At 37.7% G+C, this 20,974-nt stretch overlaps 1 protein-coding gene across 1 annotated transcript; it reads left to right on the plus strand.

Annotated features, from left to right (window-relative positions):
* Window positions 1-2,649: 2,649 nt before the first annotated feature.
* On the plus strand, window positions 2,650-18,239 carry LOC139740574 (cilia- and flagella-associated protein 100-like). Its single transcript, XM_071651161.1, has 16 exons — window positions 2,650-2,701; window positions 3,049-3,134; window positions 4,427-4,510; window positions 4,892-4,992; window positions 5,784-5,970; window positions 6,902-7,133; window positions 8,193-8,273; window positions 9,162-9,331; window positions 10,058-10,148; window positions 11,204-11,282; window positions 12,216-12,367; window positions 14,001-14,099; window positions 14,832-14,868; window positions 15,624-15,703; window positions 16,963-17,179; window positions 18,126-18,239. Exons 2-16 carry the CDS (start codon window positions 3,059-3,061, stop codon window positions 18,237-18,239), a joined length of 1,800 nt encoding a protein of 599 aa, XP_071507262.1. The 5' UTR covers window positions 2,650-2,701; window positions 3,049-3,058.
* The last annotated feature ends 2,735 nt before the right edge of the window (window positions 18,240-20,974 follow it).

Genomic DNA, 20,974 nt, shown 5'->3' on the forward strand with positions numbered 1-20,974 from the left:
TATGTGATAGTGCATGTGTCTTTTGTGTTTATGTTTGTTGTGTGCGTTCAGTTCGGGTCCCTTTCTTTGACGATAGCTGTGAATAGAAAAAATAGATAAAGAGTAACATATTCTAATAATCAGACATAATCATACTGAGTTAACATCATATCATACAAAGCTGTTTTTGAATAAATGAATAGATCTACATCATTAAAGGTTGTTGGGTAAAGAATTCCAAACATCTGGCCATGATGTTTTTGAGGATTTTTGTGCTAAAACAATTCTTTGGTTTTCAAAATGATAATCAGATGAACGGCGAGTTGGGTAGGAATGAATAATGGCATTAGGAATTAAACAAATCATTGAACACCGAGGGAAGTTGGTTGAACGTGTATTCGAGCATATATAGAAATTGCTGCTTGAAAAGTATGAATGTCATTAACCTTTATTCGTTTTTAATTGAGAAAGCAATGGGTCAGAGGGAGATAAAAAGTGAGAGCTTGCAATCATCCGCACTGCTCGTTTTTGTAAAAGTGATATTGAGTTTGTTTTGATTAGACTACAATTTCCTCACACGATGTTACAATAATCACGTAATATAAGCATTATACAAAATAAGTAAAGACTTTGGAGAAATCATGCAAGTTTATCAGGTGGTAAAAGATTCCGATGCATCTAGAAACTAAATTACGAACATTTTGTAAGTGATCATTCCAAGAAAACTGCTTTGAATCAATAGCAATGCCTAGGAATTTAGTTGATGTCTTTTCAATATTTGGTCGTCCGTCAATACAAATACAGTAATCAATAATATCAAAATATGAAAAATTATACAATCTATGAAGAAATAGCAGTTCTTTGTTTCGGGCTAAAGGGCATCCAAGTACCTTGATACGCACAACACAGCAGGAAACAAGAAAATTAACCAGAAATTTTTAAAAGGCTGTCCCAGTTCTCCAATAGAAATTGCAGGCATAGCTAATCGTCTTCCTCTCATTTTCGTCTTGTGTATATGATTAAATTGTTGTCTCGTGACTTGGAGCATTGATCAGGTTCTTGGAAATGATTTCAAGCCTACATAATAGGTATGGAAAAGGAGGCTGAAGCGTTGGAGTTCCAACTGACTGTAATCTGGTAATTACTCAAACAGTTGTCAGTTTTGTTTTGTTTTTACTGATGTGCAAAAGAATTCTACAGGTGCATCATACGTGTCTTTGGTGATCGATGTTCATTGCCGTCGTCTTTCTGAGCAATCTGAAGATTCACTTTGGACATTAACATTATATTGTTGGATATATTTTGTTGGTTTATTCATTAAATGAAATGACATTCCATTTAATGGTAAACCATAAAAAACAAAAGTAAACCCCGTCCAGAAATTTGTGCAAAAGTGTTAATCAGAGCTTTATCATGTGAATATATTCAAAACTGGTACCCTCCTGGAAAGCTAGGTTTTTTTTTCACTTTTCCACTTAATTCCCACAAATAAAACTTATATGGAATAATCTTCAGCTATGATTGTTCATTGATAGATATATCAGATTAGTGACCGGGCATGCCCAGTCGAGTAATTTTCATTTTCTTGCATTATTTTGTGTGTCTTTGCCATTATTTCTTACATCGCCTATCTTTAATAAGTGTGGATGACGAAAAGTAATTAACACTTAGTAGGCCTACCATCACAAATATATCTTCCCTAGAAAGTGGCTGGTGATTATGCAATAGTTTGGCAGTTTGGCAGATGCGTCAAACATTTTTGAGTGGCTGCATCGAACATCTAGCAAAGGAAAAAGGACCAGTTGTGACTCCGTTCTCTTGCACCTCTTTGGTATGGCTATTTCCTGGCCATTGTAAGTACCGGTACTTACCTTACCAAAAATGTATTTTAAGAAATTGATTTGGGAAGTCTACAGTACAAAAAGTCACTTTGACGAAAATCAAGTTTCCTGTTATTGAAGAGGAAGAATATTTTCCCGCATCACGTAAGGGCCGGACTTTCTTTCATGCAAACTTTATGAACTAGGATTTCATACACAAAAGGTTAATGACTTTAAGCAAAAAGGATAACAACAACAACAACAAACTTATACCTTCAAGCAGAACGCAAACATTTTAAAGTCATCAACTGAAGCAGTTTTATATATTGATACAAACATGAATGCCGATCAAAATTTTGCGTGATTTACTGTTCTTTTTTGGTATTCATCCTTTATAAATCTTTTCGCTATTACCAATAACATTCGAGGAATAATTATTCCAATGACAAGAATTTTATCCCATCGACCAAGATATTTTTTACTCACTAACCGCTAAATAACCTCGTCCATCGAAGAGAAGACTCACGCTGGTCAACGAGAATGATGCACAGATCTGTGAAATAATGCATGTTACTGCCCTCTACGATGCAAAAAAGGCCATTGTTGCTATGACGCCAGCGCTACTTGCTCCCCCGTAGTACTACCGCAGCAGCTGCCGCACTGCACTGTGCATGTGTGCTTGTTGTGAATGCCCTCTGAGGCTCTGTATTTCGCCAATGCGAGGCTGAGATCACGACTGTCGAATCGCGTAGATATTAAACTAGTAGCTGCTGAGTGTAAATAGCATAGGCCTTAGCGTTAGATTAAATATTGTGCACGGGCTGTTTAATGGTGTCACGTACTGCTGACACACGACTGAAAACTCTCTTGATTTCCCAAGGAAACGACGTGTGATAACATTGGTGAGTATGTATTTGAACACAGAGAGTTTGACTCGTTACAATTATCTTGTAGAAAATACCTAACAACTGGTTAGCTGTAAAGATCAACGACAACGTGTTCTTTTAAAGTCAGTGTTTGGTTTGGGCATTGGCTCTTCTTCTTCCTGAAATATTTAATTTCCTCTTCTTTCTATTCAACTTGACGTGTATTGATGGACCTCGGCCCTACATAGAATGTCTATAAACAAACAGATATCAAGATGATTTAGAGTCTAGAATCTCTAAACGTCTAATTTGCATTTTGTATGTCTTTCCCTAGCTCTATCTCAATCCCCCTCCCTTCTGTCACTGTTTCTCTGCACTTGCAGGAAAGCAACCATGTCTGCACCAGGCTCACCGGCCGGATCTCCATCTCCGCCATCTCGTTCTCCTACATCTGGAGAAAAGAAGTCGCGTAAGTTTGCCATTCAATGCCAAGAAGCAGTCAACTTTCATTTTGTTACTAAAGAGGGATTTGCATCGTGTAAGACAGCCATTATGGAAGTATAAAACATGGCAGTTACTGCCCCAACAGTAGCTGCCTTCCAGGAGGCTGCCCTTCCTGTCATCAGAGGGCTGAAACCTCCTGTGGGTTCCATGCTGCTGTAAATCTTACAGAATTTTTAGCGAGCACATCACTATTTTTATTGTAAATATTCTACAACTTCACCATCACCTACTGTCACAGCACATCCCATCCCAGTTTAGTTCGGAAAGAGCTGCTTCAGGCCACTCAGGGATTATCTCATCAAGGTTCAAGGAAGAAAAAAAAAATACATTCTAACGTTAGGTCTAGGTCTAACATTAGACCCTGAAGAGTAAATGACTATTATTAGTAATGAGTTATGACAAGTGAAGTGAATATTGTAATTAACTTTGATAGTCTCTCTATCAGATGAATGTCAACGAATTTTGCTTATTTCTAGTTCATTATATGCATTAACGTTGTACGGACTTGTAGCCAATGTAGGTGATAGTGCTCCAGGTGAAATTTGCATAAAGATGTTTTGCTTGAGAAGAACGCTGGGAAGAATTAAAACATAGGTTAGAAACCTCTAGTATGATTCCACTATTGACTGTAGCACAGGAAAAAAAAAAATCTGTTACAAAAATTTACCCTGAGTAAGAGTTTTCTCAGAAAATTATATGCAACAGGGGTCCTTAATATTGGTGGTGATACTGAAACATTGATTTTGTGATGATGTGTACAAGTGGAAAGAGTTGTCCTCTGAGACTTGAGCCTTGCACCTTTTCACATGTTATGCTTCAAAAAGAAAAAAATAGCAATCCAATGTACATGTATATCATAATTGCCCCATTGGGCCACCAAAACTGTCCAAAAGATGACCTTTTTGGACATCTTTAGTGGGCCTGGGCCACTGGGCCACAGCTAGCTAGCTCGGTGTTGAGGCCTGCAGTAGGTGGTGGGTTGAAGTCTCTATGGAAAATCTTTTCAATGAAAATTGATAGGTGGAGCATCAAATCTTTCTTGATCTTACGCAGAGAACCACAGTCAAACCTTGTTTGTTGAAATTAACTTGATATCTCCCCACAATTTGAAAATTTGCAGAAGATCCACTGAACTTGACTTGAGTGTAAATATATTTGTTTGTTTATATGCTGCAATGCACACACCCCCTCACAAATGTATCCCCCCCCCCCCCATCTATCATTCAATTCTGGTTTCCATTTTCGTTGCACATGCAGGCCAAGATTTAGTTTCCCGCCAGTCGGGGCGAGTGACCTTCCCACAGTCAGTCAAATCTGCTTCACAACATTCTGCAATCACAGGTAAGTCAGGATGGTCATGGAATACAACTGATCATGGAGAAAACTATGCTCTCATGAAATGTATAGCTTTAATCCCAGAAATATGCCACATATGCCATACTTTTTTTTTCAATATTTGTACTGTTTTTGTTTTTGTTTTTGCCAAAAATACTTCAGGCTTCATGAAAAAAATGACCTTTCCCAAACTGTGTAATAACTACTCATGTCTATTATTGCTGGCAAAGTGAAAATACTGTTTTTCTACTAAAACTGCAGCTTTTCAGCCCTCATCATACTGCAATGCTGTTTACAAGGTTGATATCTCATGTGAGTGTTTGAGATTGTTTCTTACAGCTTTTGAATAACTAATGTTTTGTTATGTACTGTGGTTATTGCCTGCAGAGAGTGAAGAAAATGTGCCGGCAGACTTCAATCCGTTTACCATGCCAGCTGACAATGACATCTTCATGTTGCGGGACAAGGAAAGGCAGAGGAAGAAGGCTGTAAGTAACCACTGTTATCCAGATTCAGTTGTTTTTTATGGGATGACTACTTGCTTCTCACTCTGACTTTGTATTAGCTTTGCAAGCAGTAAGCCTGCAAAGCTTAGAAACTCTATATATACTCATTAGTGATTCTGTACCTTTATTGTCAACACTTTCCTTCCTGAATGCTACTTTAAAGGGATTGTATAGTTTTGGTTGAGACCTAACTTAAGGTTTCTAACATGTTTTTGGTGAGATAATGAGAAAAATCTTTAGAAATATGAAAGAGCATGTAATTCTACGAGGAATTCAACGTTGGTTTATTAAGTGAAAATTGGTTTTGAAATGGCTGAGATATCCAAAACAGAGTGATCCGAATAAAAGGTGGGACCCACCTTCTATTAAAAACGCTTTGTTTTACTTTGTTTTTGGATGTCTCAGCCATTTCAAAACCGATTTTCATCAAGTAAACACTTTGAATTCTTCTTAGAATGGTATGCTTGGTACTATTTCATAACTGGTTTCTTGGTATCTCGCAAAAAGTTAAAAGCCCAATCTCCACCAATGCTATACTATATCTTTAATCTTTAAGCAACAGGGCAGTTACTGATGTGATTTTTTTTTTTTTTCCAGTGGAGTAAAGTAAGTGAGTGCAGTTGTGACCGCAGGATGGCAGGAAGTCAAAGGAAGGAGTTTGTAGATTCATGCATTGGCTTGTGATGATATTGTGTATGGTGACATAACATTATAATGACATTGTGTGTATATGTTGTGCTGAAGTTAGCACCATTTTTGTTTCATGATACCAGGAGAGAATTAAGCAGAGAGGTCTGAAGGTGCATGAGAAGACGACGTACACATCACGAGTTAACGCCCTCAGAGCTTCAATGCGCAAGCCCCTTGAAGAACTTGATGCAGAGGAGGAGGAGGAGGAAGGAGATGAGAAGGCCCTGGCTGTGAAAGATGACCCTGCTTTCACTATCGCTGTCACCAGAGGTAAGATTCCAATCATAGTTGGGTACAAGTAGTCCTTCTGTTGTAGCCTTAAAGATGAGACTGCTTGGCAGCCATACAATCCATCTCTTGGTTACTGTAAAACAAGATATTTTCGCGGCATGAAATTTTCACGAATTGGAGCTGACAGCCTTTTTCGCAGCATGAAATTTTCGCGCGTTGCCTCTAACATTCAATGTATATAGTGTAGACAAGAATTTTCGCATTCATTATAATTTCATGAATCTTGGCTCGCGAAATTAAAATGCAAGCGAACATTCCTCGTTTTACAGTGTGTTGATGATTGTTATTTGTTTGTCATTGTCAGGCATGCTTTTCACTTCTTCTGTTTTTTTTTTTCATCTGGGATATATTGTAGGCTGAGATAATATTTCACAATCAGACATGAAAAATCAGAAATGCACTAAAATAATCCCATCTGACGGAGAAACACAATTTTCAAAAGGGCAAGTGATGCTAATTTAAGAATCAGAATCAGAAACTTGAGCAATTACCAGGTTGTTGTTTTTTTAATCATACAACTAGAACAAACTATCATTAATAGACAACAAGGGATTCAAATGGAAGGGGTGTTTAAACTCACCCCATGAAACAATGACAATGAATAACAAGTGTTATAGCAAAAAGACACAACACCAAATACTGAAATGTGAGTGTCTGACACTTGATTGGTGAAAAGGAATCCAGTGATCCTAGTGACATTGAATTTGGCAAGATTTTGAACAAGATTCCCCACATTGGATGGCTTAGTAATAATGATATAGAGCAATTGCTATAGACATATATTCTACTGTGCTACAGTGGGAGACTCTTGTCTGTTTGATTTCTGTTGAAATAACACACTCTTGTTTCCCCTTGAAATGTTGGCTTGAGTAATCGTGACATATTTGGGATTTTTCTGGACTTCCTCCAGATCGCCATGTGGAGAAGGAGAGCCTGCCAGACTACATCGCCAAGAAGCGGGAGATGTTCCTGGTCCAGTACTCGCTGGGCGTCAAGCGGGACGAGATGCGCAAGCTTGAGGAGATCGCGTCGGCTGAGGAGAGGAAGCTGGAGCTGGCCGAGCAGTACCTTGAGGAGGATGCGGCCATGTTTGACGAGTTCCTCAAGGAGAACGACAAGAACTCGGTGGAGGCAATCAAGATGTGAGATCAGTGTTCTCTTTTATCAACCAGTATAGACCTAATCAGTTTTTAAACACTGTAACTTATGTTGGCCATAACTTGGGGGGGGGGGGGGGGTTATAAAATGAGAAGAAAAGATGATTCACTGGGTTATGCAATGGGTCAGATGCCTTGCTAGGTTCAGTACAATAATCAGCTATTTTTAGACATACTTAAGCCCCCTCCTCAGTTATGGCTGAAATAGACATTAATATGAAAATCAGTGTCCAAACTGAACAGCTCTATATCTTAGAGTGCTCCATGAGCCTCCCAGCCAAAAGCTGTTGCGTTTGTTGACCTGCCTCCACAATTTCGTTGTTTCTTTTTTTTTTTCATTCATTCTGGGAGAAGAAGGAGGAGCAGGAAAGGGGGTGGGGGGGGGGGGGCGAGTGGAGGAGGAGGTTGAGAAGGCTGCTTTCTAAAGAGGAAAACATATATCCCATCATTTTATTTTATTGTGTTAGCAACATTGATGAAAGCAAGAAACTTAACATTGTGATGTCACTTGAGAAATTATGTAAATGTGACGAACTGGAAGATCAGCTTTTGTCTTGGGTATATATTTTTGTAGACAGATTGCCAGTCTAAACATTTTTAGAGTCAAGATATGCAGTAGTAAACAGAAATAATCCAGCATACAGTTTCAATTCAGAATTGTGCTCAATGAATCTGTCAATGACACTCAGAAAGCAAGATGTGGAAATTTACATCATGTCATCATCAAATTGCGATAATTTTTATCATTTGAACGTTCACATACACAAAATATGTCAATATCTAGTGTCACAGTTATATGGCACTATAGTATTTCTCTTTAACAATGCAAAATACAAATGCATGTTTTGTCTCTCACCTAAGAATCAACCAAGTGATGTTTCGCTAAGAGGCATAAAAGATTTTTCAGAATGTTTGTCATTTATCTGTCGTGCGTACATGAAGAGAAGTCGTGTGTGCATTTGTACTCATGTTTTCCACTTATCCTAATGTACTTGAGGAGGACAGGCTGAGATAAGTTCATGGATGAAATATTGTATTTTTCAGAGCTGAGTCAGAGACCAAAGCAAAAATGGAGAAAGTTCAGGAAATCAGGAAGATCAATGAAGAGATTGGCAGAATTAGAGGGTAAGTAGTGTGTTTTATTTCTGTGATCTCCTATTTTGCTGGGATCATACCAATTTGCTCTTGCAAGCAAACACACTTATCTCTTTACAGAGGATCAGTCACTATTATATTATGAATACTATTTCCACTCTGTGAACTGTGTTATGCTGTGCATTTAGTTGGTCAACCTCTAGGTTTGAACAGTATTGGTGCTAACAATTCAAATGTCCACAGAATGGTGCCAGAATAATCTTTTATGTAATGTTGTGGATGCCCATTAGTCTGAACACATGTCATGTTTTGACATACACATAAATTGTGTACACACACACACACACAAACACACACACACACATACACACACACACACACACACACACACACACACACACAATTACTGCTTCAAAGGTTGCTGTATACATCAGTGAGCATGGTAGAACTCATCAGATCAAGTGCTGTACACAAGTAAATATATATGATCAGATGAAAGGAAAGAGAAATCTCAGTTGATACCATCATGTAGATATCTATATTGTTTGACATGGACAAAGACATGCATAGATATAGTTCTTCCTTTATAAATTGTCATTACACCGCAGGCTTCCCAGTACATTTGGTTCAATGGGGTGTGGTTATATCAAATGCCCTAAGCTATAGGATTTTTCGGAATCCTGGAGACTGTTATCAGTGCATATTTACCTATGTGATCTACTACCTTCTTGCTGTCAGCTAGTGACACTTACAGTGTCACCACGTCACCAAAACAGATCTGCTTTCACAGAATGATCAATGTATTTCCTTTCTTCGGCACACTCGTAAAGAATCTCTATTTTGCCCAAAATTTTCGGTCAGCAGTATCCAAGGCACAGAAAACAGTAAAAAATGACTCATTTCTTTACAATTGTGTAGTGAAATATCTAAGAATGAGGTGCTGCTGAAGGACTACCAGCTCTACAAGAAATTCCTGGACTCACTCACACCCCACGAATGGAAGGATGAGAAGAGGAAGGAGAGACTCGAAAAGCGCAAACTGAAGGGCAAGGACAGAGACAAGCTGGCTTCGGCAAGCAAGAAGAAAGGTAGCCAGTCCTTTAAAGTATCTACAGTGGTGAAGAATAATTTTGTGAATCAAGAGACATAACATTATGAAAGACTTTCAAATGGAAAAGCAAGACTAAAAGAGAGGAATCTTGGATGTGTGTTGTCTTGTCCTGTAGAAATCATGACATTGATCCCTGAGCGAGAATTATGGTTGAATTATTGCACTTTTCTCCTTCCTTGTGACTTGAACATATGAATTGGAGGTATAAACGTTCTGACAATGCTAATGTATTTTATGTCTTTGTACTGCAGTAAATAAACTTTTTTTTTTAATTTGCAAATGCATCTCCTGAAAAGGGAAAAAGTTGAAACAGATCTGGTGTAAAAAAAAGAAAAAGAAAAAAAAAGCTGTCCGTATTCCAATTGGTAATTCAGTTGTAAATCATGGTTTATACCTATGTTTTAGCTTTGAAGCCTTCTGTGTAAGCCTGACTAAATTTGTGTGAATGTTTTCTACAATATTTAAATTTCTTCCACAGGTTTATGGCAATCCATTATTCAAGTTACAGATAATTGATAAAATTTAAACCATCTACAAGAAATCAGGTCATAGTCTTTAGTAGAGAAGACAAAGAAGAAGGGTTTAGTGCTCAGATTTATGTCAGGATTAATGTCTACCTATAGAATGTTTTGTGCGCAGTTTGTAGAGGGAAACAGAAGCCAACTAAATGTCATTTTTCTCCCATCTATCCTCTTTCCTGAAGTGTCCTCAGCCAGCACAGACGGGAGGAATTCCAAGGCGAGTGCAACCAGACAAGGCGGTAGGCTCTCCAGCCGTGGATCTGCGAACAAGAGGTGAGGTCTACCGAAAGCTAATACAAGAAGTTCCTGGGCCTTGACCGTGGGCTGTGTGTATGTGTATGTGTGTGTGTCCTCGTTAGATCTGCTATATTGACCTGTGTTGAACAAAGCATTTTGATTGATGTGCTGCATAACTATTAGGGATGTGTAGCAAAGCATTAAGGAAGGGGTCATAATGTGGCGATGACTTCCTGGGGCCCGTTGCATAAAACTCCAACCGGATTTTTTTTTGCGGTTGAAATCACAAAATTCCGGTTGGAAGCTCCCAACCAGAGTTTTTATGCAACAGATTTTACATTCTTAGATTAGCAACCTTAAAAAATTCAGGTTGGGCAAATCCCAACCAGAATTTTCTAAGGTTGCTAAAAAAGTTTTATGCAACAGGACTCTGATGTGTACTTGTGTTTTCTATCCAGCAAGTGGATATCACCTTTATGAAAGACAATATAAGATAAGAGGAACAGGTCCTTTCATCTCTGCTTCATGCCTTGTTGGTACTAGCTTTGCAGTGCCCCATTGGTAGACATATTTTTAAAGGATTTTTGCACTGTTGTATTTACTGATTGAGTCGTCAGCTTTTCTTCTTTGTTTTAGTTTTGTGGCTACTTTGGTAATAATTTCTTTTTTTTTAGATTCCTGTTATGTTGTCTAAGCTGCTAAGTAACTTGATAAAATAGAGTTTGCTTAAACTTTACTTAACTAGGACAGATTAAGAATGAGTAATGATATGTATGAAAGTAGTGCTGCCCATTAATATTACCTTCAAAGACCTTGTTTGTGTGTTTGTATTAATACACAGAAATGTAGTATTTGGTAAACACAGAGAAACAATAATCTATTAGGCATCATGTATATGAGTTTGTAATGCGATCTTGTATACCTAAAACTGCACTTTTTATTTGTTTGTGTAACTTTGTGCAAGGCCTGCGTTTGTCTGTTCTATCATAACATTTTTTTTTTCCTTTGCACGATTAATCGCAAGGTTGGAATCCACACATTTCCAATGTAATTAGATTGATACTTTATCCCCCCCTTTTTTTTTCTTTCAGAGCCACTGTTCAGAGTCCCACCAAGAGTGAAGATGAGGTCAAACAGGCAGAGGACGATTCAGACTATGAGAGTGATGAGGTACGTATGTACAGGGCATACTCTATACACCATATTTAGTGAGTCTAATTTTTTGTGAATCAGGACTTCCCAACAATTTCCCGAGTGGTTAAATTCATGATTGTGGAGCACAGTACTAAATGGAGAAATATGTGTGTGCTCGTCACATTCATGTTGGGATCAGAGTTAATATTTTTGTGTGTTTCTGAATTCGCAAAAATTGAAGCACCTGACTCACGAAATTTGCCAAAATGAAAATCTCATGAAATATTTGGCGTATACAGTATATAGAAACATATATGCGTGTACCAAGATAACGCAACTGTAGTACCGACAAGGTTAGACATTTGAAGATGAGACGTTGGATGATGCTACCACAATGTTACTTCACTACTTCGTGACACTTCATAAGGACTTTAGAAATGAAGCAAGCAACAAATGTTATGATGATGATAGAAACCTGATACTACTACTACTACTACTACTACTACTACTACTACTACTACTACTACTACTACTACTACTACTACTACTACTACTACTACTACTACATACAATGATAATAATGGTGATGGTGATAGAATGATGATGAAAGTATTAACAACTGTGAAGATTTTTGTGTATAGCTCCTTACCACCAAGTTTAGATGCTCAAGGGAAACTGAAGTAAAATAATGAACAATTTTCAGGTGGAAGAAATTTGTTGCGAGCTATGAAAATAACACATATTCATTCATTCATTCATTCACTTATTCATTCATCCATCCATCCATCCATCTATCCATTCATTCATTCATTCATTCATCTATCCATCCATCCTTCCATCCATCCATCAATCATCCATCCGTCCATCTATCCATTCATCCATCCATCCATCTATCAATTCATGCATGCATGCATGCATGCATCCATCCATCCAACCAACCAACCATCCAACCAACCAACCAACCAACAGGAGCCGGAGCTGTACTTCTCGGACCCCCAGCAGCTGCTGGACATCTTTGCTGACCTGGAGGAGCAGAACTTGTCCCTGATCCAAAACAGCCAGGAGACGGAGGAGAGCCTGGAGGAGATCAAGCAGACCATCAACGCCACCGAGACCAGGATGTGAGTGAAGCTGGTTGTCAATCCATTCATCTACAGAAAATTTAATGTGCATGAAACGTTCACGAATTTTTGCAAGGAGCCTTAACCCTATTCTAACTGGGGGGGGGGGGGTCAAATTGACCCCTCCTCGACATTTCGCGCTACGATTCCGCAACGCGCAAAGATTTTGCCGCGTTGTTTCATGACTTTTTTCATTGAAGTCTCCCGCATATTTTGAGACCAAATTTGCGACGTCCAGGTACACCGTTCTGAAGTTACGCAATGTTTTGCATATCGTCGATGGGGTGACAAGACCTCGTATCTCAAAAATGTCAAAAATTTTTTTTTTGGCTTAATGGTCAAATAATGGGTCAAGTGATGTCTTGGCCAAATCCCAACTGTCTTACTCCAAAAACGAAGCCACCATGACATGTCAAAGGAAAGGCTTTCCCTTTCACTACAGTGCTTTGGCCGCCATGTTTTTTTGCTCTCCTGAACATTTGTCATTTTTGAGATACGAGGTCTTGTCACCCCAGCGACGATATGCATGTCAACCCGAAAACAGCTCAAATTCATGATTTCGTGTGCAAATCCAATGCAAATTGTGTTTTTTTGTTTAATCGATATGAATTAGATTATTTCAACTTTTGAACATTGAAATTAATCAATTCTAATGTAGATAAGCTTGAAAAAGTGCCTGCAACAAATTTTGGCAAAAAAATGATAGAAAACAAAAGGTTGAAAAACAATAAAATACATAAGAAATTAACAAAACAATAAGAAACAAAAGAAACTGATTTTGATTGCACTATTTTTTAACAAGAAAATTGTTTGATGTATCTTGAGGAACTCTGACACAAAAATTTAGCAATCCTTCATTCTTTTTGATGGATTTATGGGTGAAAATATGATTTCATGCGTAAATTTGCATAATTAATTTATTAGAAAATATAAAATCATCATTTCTCTATTGTATGACCATGTAAACTTTTAGTTGACATCCGGCTCTATGTTCAGGCAAAATTTTGCGGCGATTGGGCGCTCGGCGGCCGAGATCTGAAGGGGGGGGGGGTCAAATTGACCCCCCCCCCCCAGTAAAAACTTGGTCACAAATAGCCCAGTTAGAATAGGGTTAAGATTCACATGAGTAAAATGCACACGAAAGTTTTTGTCACCACAATGCATTGAATGCCAATGGCAATTTGCGACAGTTTTATGCTGCTGAAAAGGCCGGTGGCTCCAATTCACAAAAATTCATGCTGCCAGTATTTATGGTTTTACCGTATCTTCCACAAATAAAGATGGATTGGCCTTAAGTCGAATGAAAAAAAAAAAGACAAAAACAAAAAGCATCTTCATCTTATTCTTTATTATATAGTTGTTTAGCATAGAGATGAAAAGGAATGATATCCTAGTTAATCAGTGTCAAAGCTTGATTAGAAGTTTTCTATTAGTTTATTGAACAAGGAGTGATGCTGAAAAAAAAGAGTTTTTTTTCTGTTCTTTTGTTTCTGTAATCACTCTGATTGAAAATTGACAAGATTTTGCATAAAATTGAACTTGTAATGAATGAAATATTTAATAGCTAGAAATATTTGCTTGTCTAACCACTTTGGGGAATATAACAATGCATTCTGAAATTCCTTCTTGACAGGAACCGAGAAACGGAGATCCTGAAGCAGCAGATCGACATGTTAAAGCACGCTATCGATCGGGAGGAGGACAAGGCAAGGGACCTTGAACATAAATCAAAGTGAGTACACATTGATGCATCTTTAGACAGAGCATGAATTACACACATGCATCAATATCAACTAATCTAAATAATTAATATGCAGTTCCAAGAACATTCAACGGCTAAACCCAGAAGAAATGGACCCATGACATGCTTTACAACAATCACATTTCTCTGTGACCACTTAACCAATTTGAATGAAGTTTTCGGCAAAATGTAGGTAAGATGTAATATTTTTAGACCCTGAAATAACATTCAGACAGTTTGAATCATATTGAAAGTTATCAATGTGTAAATCCAGTTGTATTTTTTTTTTTTTACATACCGTACGTGTTTTCTAAAGACTAACTAATTGATGCATCTGGGTAAAGCAGAATTCCACAGTGCTGTTCTACTGCATATGGAGAAGAAATTTGCTTCATAGTTGATACACCCTGAGATATCTTGTTATCAGCATTTGTGGCTTTGTTTTTGTTTTTCACCCAAGTAAAAGAATATACTCATAAAAACTGTGGATATGCATAATTATTCATACATCAATATCAGAATATTTAATTACTGTGCAAGACTTTACAGAACTTGATGATACATGTAGACCAAACATTGCTTGAACTTTGATGGTGTTACTCTTATACACGGAACATGAATTGCTACCCTGCCAAATTTTGTTGTGCACAAAAAAATAAAAGAAAGAGTGAATGACAATTAAACTTCAAATATTGTCTCTCTCTATGTCTTTCTCTCTCACAGAATGTTTTCATTTGGGGAATTCAAGGCTGAGGACCAGGTGAGCAGAATTTAGTTTGCATTAAAAAAGATAATTATCACGTCTTCTCTGTGTCTTTTCAATGGCAATTTCATGTTGCATAATTGTGCATAATTTATGCCATAATTATTCATATACTGTAAAACGAGGAATGTTTGCGTGCATTTTAATTTCGCGAATTTCGCGAGCGCCAAGATTCGCGAAATTAAAATGCACACGAAATTTCTTGTCTACACTATATGCATTGAACGCCAGTGGCAATTCGCGAAAATTTCATGCCACGAAAAAGGCCGTCGGCTCCAATTCGCGAAAATTTTGTGCTGCGAATATATCATGTTTTACAGTAATGCACTATTCTGATGTATAGATGCGTACGTATCTACTGAACAGGAAAGTGAATTCAGAAATATTTGGGCGATTTGGACATGCCTGTGTGCAAAAAAGTAGAAGAAAAGTTGCACACTTAAGACACTACAGATACAAAGCACTAAAAACAGGACATTATGTATTTGTTTTTTGTAAAAAAATATATATAATGTTCTTTTCAGGAACAAAAATTTGTGCGGACAGCAAAGAATATAGTTACATTCAACAAGTCAATAACTAAACGTAATGCGCAAGCTATATTAGTTACACTCTTTGTAGGAGTCTTAAGGAATTTCTTAGTTGACATATTTCAACATGTAGGTGTTTTTCCTCATTTGTATTCTAATTCTTTTTACATTTGACTTTGAATATCCCAGGTGAACAATATCTTATATTTTTAATCTCCACAGGAAGCAATGTTGGATACATTAAACAATAAAGTGGAAGATGTGTACCGAAACTGCATAGGCGACAATGAGGCAAATATCAGGTAAATGTCAACACATCTCAGTATTAGAACCCTTGAGATTGAGCTTTCCTTTCTTCATTCTGATTGTTTGTTTGCTCTGAAATGCTAGTATAGTTTAGTTGATTTGTTTATTTATTTCTTTAAATGTCTCTAGTGTCAGTGTCAATGTAATGGGAGTGGTAGTTTTCTTTAATTTGATGGTTGATAGCAGTATCTCTCTGTTTATGCGTTTCTATCACTGCTGGGCCCTGTTTTATAAAGAGTTATTGATTATATAGTTGATTTCTATCATAAGTCTATGGCAGCCTGTGTGTTAAGGGAATTTATGATCGATTATATCTTTTGATAAAACGGGGCCCAGGCTGCTGTTTATTAAACATTTAGATAATTATTTCCTGTAGATGTTCATGACATTGATGTTCCCAGCAAATGTTGTTCAAACCTGTGCAATTTCATTTACCTTAGCATGGTGCCCAATTCAAGCTCATGAGCTTTATTACACCCTACAAATGTTATTCTTGGTGTGTAGTGATCATGTGTGCTGGCATGTCAGACTCGGCACCCTGTACATTGATTCTGGTATACATCTGTGCCCTCTGTGACTGTTTATTTAACATTATTGTGTCCCTTAATTCATATGGTCACAGCACCTAGTACACTGTACAAATTTACAATTCCTTGCATAATAGTGCAACATAAAGGTACAAAAATATGGAATTTTGAATCTAATCTCAAATGTATTATGAGTCTAAATCTTTGTGAGTTAAAATCGAAACAATACCTTTCTAACCCAATTTCGATTCCATTTGCTTTATGTGATAGCACTAGGTGAGGGCTTCAAAACTTCTACACAGAATTTTGACCTTTGACTTCTTTGACCTTTGACCTTGATTTTTTACCTATATTGCACATTTTGTTACAAAATGCTACTTCCGGCGGGGACATATATTACGCACCGCGTAATTTCTACTTTTCCTTGTTGTATTTATGTCTGTTTTTGTGTGTATCTTTTGTCCTTAGTTTAGTATCCAGTGCTATTAAGTATCATTTATCAACATTGTACTTTCATGCCAATTTGTATTTTATGTATCTGTGTAAAAGAAATCACAATCTTCAAGCCACCTGCTTTTTAATGGTTTAACTCGACATTTGATTATTTTACAGTGAACATAAAATATTAGCTGTATTGCTTTTATGAAATCAATAAATTGAATTGAATTGAATACTATCTGAATGAGGAGGGTCTAATGATATTTGTTTTGCCTGTGCAATCACCACAGCACCCTGCAGATGCTGACCAACATTGAGAACAAGCTGGAGGAGCTGTTTGAGAGCATCGAGACGATGCCCCCGGAGAAGGTGGAGGCGGCGGAGAAGGCCAAGGAGAAGGAGCGTAGGCTGCGGCTGAGAGAAGAGAAGCTGGAGGCCCAGAGGATCCACCAGGAGGAGCGGGTCAGGAGGGCGCTGGAGAGAGCCCAGGCAGACCCAAAGAAGAAGGTTGGTGTAGATATATTTTTGGTTGTTCTTTACCTGTTCATCTTCTATGCAATCCTTCTCTTCCCTGTGTCATATATGTGACCCTGCACCACAAAACCAACAAAAAGTCGCCAGACATGGATTGTCAGTTAAGGGCAGATTCTGAAAGAGCAGACTCTAAGCTTTAAAATGATGTAGTACTCAATTCAAATGGACTCCCCTAACCTATCTAAATACTAGAAAGAAAGTACACACTCTGGAAAAGTGTGAAGAGGCTCTGAAGTACAGGGTCTATTCAAGCGCTTAATCTTACCAAGCCATGCTAGCTGTGCAATGAAAGGGACGAAACACAGGATGTAAACCACTGGAGCAACAACAATGAAGGGATTATCAGATTAAGCTGAAATTGAGCAAGTTCTATTAACACATTCTGTCCATGAATAATGCCAACTTTCGAGGCAATAGATGTATCCTTTGAAAAGTTAGTAGACTTGAAAGTGAAGAGTGTGTAAAGGATTTCAAGAAATGAAAGGGGGACTCTAAGAAATACCTGACCATTCTATTCTCCCCCCAAAAAGGGTTGTAGAAAAACTGCTGAAAACACACTTTCTCGTTCATGTTATGATCCCAAACTAAAGAAGAATGAAGAAGAATGATAGCTCTTTCAGAAAACATGGAAAGCTCAAGTTTGACTCAGTTGACCCATTTTACCTTCTGTGAGTCCTCACGTAAAACCAAATGGTGCGACTTTATGTTCGTTTTTTGATGCACGGTCACATATGGTTTGCGGCTTATTTTCAGCTACAAAGAAAACTGTGATATATGTCTGTACTTTACTTGGAGCAAATGATGTCATCATACATTATGTGTATCATTTATTATTTGTTTTGTTTTCTTGGTAATGCACTGGGTTTCATCAAAGAAGTTACTTTTACGAAGTTTGTTCTTATTTTTTTTCCCCCTGCAGACTGGCCGCAAGTTGGTGTACCGCTCAGAGCCCCCGCAGACCAAGCGCAAAGTGGATCGTTCAAAGGAAAAGGCCAACAAGGAGGAAGAAGAGATGGCGTACTTCTTCACTTAGGATGAGAAAGAGTCTTGCACCCAGGATGATGGATCCTTTCAGACTTTCATATTTCTGTCTGGCCTGATCAGGCCTCAGATCGAGAGTGATAGGACTTAATCTAATTTTTGTCTCATATGAGCAACACAGAAAATACTTGGTCACCTTGCCTAATGCACAAAGGAATTCAACATGTTGTACTTCCGATGTTCAGCTGGTCCCCCACTCTCAGAAATGTTTTTATAACATGAATATTTGGACAAAGGAGAAACTCTTAATTGGTTCTATCGCACGACAGCTTAAACCACAGTGAAAATGTAGATGAATAAATGATGAATGAAAAGCTAAATGATTGGAAAATGTTTGTCAGCATTCATACATCTAAACCTTGTCAAGAGATGTTGATGTAAGAAAATTTGTAGAGCACCATCCTCTATCCTGTTAACTCTTTATGTGCCATGATGTAAATCCCCTGTGTGCCACATCATTCTGAGACTGCAACGTAGTCACACTTTGACAAAGCATTCTGTTTTTCAAATGTATGTAACTTTTATAAATTTTTTTTACTCTGGACATGTAATGAGCAAAGTTGTAGAGAAAATGCCCAGCTTTGCTTTGATGTAAATTGTATGACAAATTTATGATTGTTTTTCTATCAAATGATCAGTAGCTACATTATTGTAGAGGCATGACATTTGCATGCAAAACAGTGACAGAAACCTAGAATTTACTTGCAAATGCAGTAGGGAACACCCCTTGATAGCCAATCACCACATAAAATGCAAGCTATACATGTGACAGGAATGGAATCTCAAGAAACGCTTTCATTGTACTGTGGCATTTGGCGATTTATCAATCGGTCTGGGTGGGTTTGTGCGTTTGAGCAGAATATGCGAAGTTGGCACGCCGTCGACTGAGTCGGGCGTGCGAACGTGGCACACAAGGAGTTAATTCTTTAACCCGTTGAGGACGAGTCCCGAGTATACTCGGGCATGTGTCTATGGGAAATGCGTGTTGTAGCAAAATCAGTCCGTCCTCAACGGGTTAAAGAACTAATACCTGGGGGGTGTTTCATCAACGTTTGTCAGCGCTGACAATTTCAGGGAAATCCTTGGTTTTGATTGGCTGAGATGCTCTGGTCACTGACTGTTACTATGGTGATTCAAGTTGTCAGCGCTGACAGACGTTAATGAAACACCCCCCAGGTAGTTGTTTTTGCAGCCAATGGTCTATAGTAGGCAGCATGAGTTTGGGGACCCATACCAGCATACATTGCTAATCGAGAACAAGTTCTGTTTGGCTCTGTGTGTGTGTGACAGGACAGCTTTTTGAACAGTCTTTTCCAGCATGTGTTCCCTGTAAAGGCAGGCAACGAGTACACGCACATGTATTCTATACAGCATGTACATGAAATAGTATGTCCTTTCTATAACAAAACAGTGAAAATGCTTGAGTTATTATAAATGTGGGATGATCAGGGACAAGCTGAAATGATTGGTTTATTAGCCTTCCCAATTGATGACATATTGATTTGTTTTCCTAATTGGAAAGGCAGAATTAATACCTTGTTATTATCATTATTATCAGTTTGTCAAAGTCATCATATTCCGTCCTACTGTTCATGCTAACACTATGCCAACGTTTGTTTTATTTTGAAAACACAACAATACATTACAGTGATAAGGATTAAAAAAGAAAAGAAAATTAATATTTAATCCATAGTTGATGTTGGGGAATTAGTTGATATGTATTTCACATGTGTATAAAGAAATTGATTCATGATGGATTCTCCACTACAAAATCATTGTGAATGTAGCATTCCACAATATCTATCATTACATTGTAAGTATTATCACTATACCCTGTAAATATTTTGTATGAGAAGATATATGTGTACAAAGAAAAAAAAAGTCCAATAAACATGTATTTAAACTCTAGTAGCAAAGCTGTTCTTCTTTCATATTTAAAAAAAAAAAAAATTTTTAGAAACTCATCGTATGAATTCTGAGGTGCTGCTATAAAGTTGAAATGAGTCTTGGGAGATAGAGACTAACAGCCATTGAGTGGTATGTGTTTGTGTCTGCAGATGACCATGCTGTGTGGATCTGAGCTTTGTGAATGAGCACTCCTTGTAAATTTGATCTTTGCGCGTAGTTGATGATTGCACAACGATGTAGGTTTTACGTGAAGCAGAAGCCTGATTGGCTGGAACACAACTTATTGTGCCACACTGGAACATTTTCTTCGATATTTCATTTTCAGTGGTGTGGAACCGAAAGCCATCATGCAACAAATTAGGAGGATATTCATCATGCTAAAAAAACAGAAAAGCAAACCATGACATTGAATCTTCTGACCTTGTACGTGTACTGTGAGTGACTGAGTTTGTTGCATCACCGTAATGTAGATTTAGCACAGTTTTTCTGTTGTGACAGACAGTAAGTTTCTTTGGTCCTGAAGCCAAGTGTTTGTGTATCACTGTTATATAGCTTTAAAGCTCCTCTAACAAAGTGCAATATATTAAAAAAAAAAAATTGTTTTGTGTGCTTGTGTGTGCGCGAGTGTTTGCATGTTTTCCAGGAATTGTGCAATTTTGTAAAAAGACAAGAGTAAAACCGATGAATTAATAAGAATATTAATCCAGTCCTGTACGGCAAATGTCTTTCCAGTGTAGGGAAAAAAAAAAATTACATATCATGGGACGTGTCCGCAAAAGAGTCAATGAATTTTACACACAGGCACATGCAATTCTGACC

This window comes from Diadema antillarum, unplaced genomic scaffold, assembly GCF_040938485.1.
Source record: "Diadema antillarum isolate AM-2024a unplaced genomic scaffold, OU_Dant_1.0 seq00000861_RagTag, whole genome shotgun sequence".
NCBI lineage: Eukaryota > Metazoa > Echinodermata > Echinoidea > Diadematoida > Diadematidae > Diadema > Diadema antillarum.

Coding starts and splice junctions, on each gene's coding strand:
- LOC139740574 (XM_071651161.1), top strand. CDS start 3,059: ATGTCTGCACCAGGCTCACCGGCCGGATCTCCATCTCCGCCATCTCGT. Junction 3,135..4,426: donor ATCTGGAGAAAAGAAGTCGC/GTAAGTTTGCCA, acceptor TTGCACATGCAG/GCCAAGATTTAGTTTCCCGC. Junction 8,274..9,161: donor GAGATTGGCAGAATTAGAGG/GTAAGTAGTGTG, acceptor ACAATTGTGTAG/TGAAATATCTAAGAATGAGG.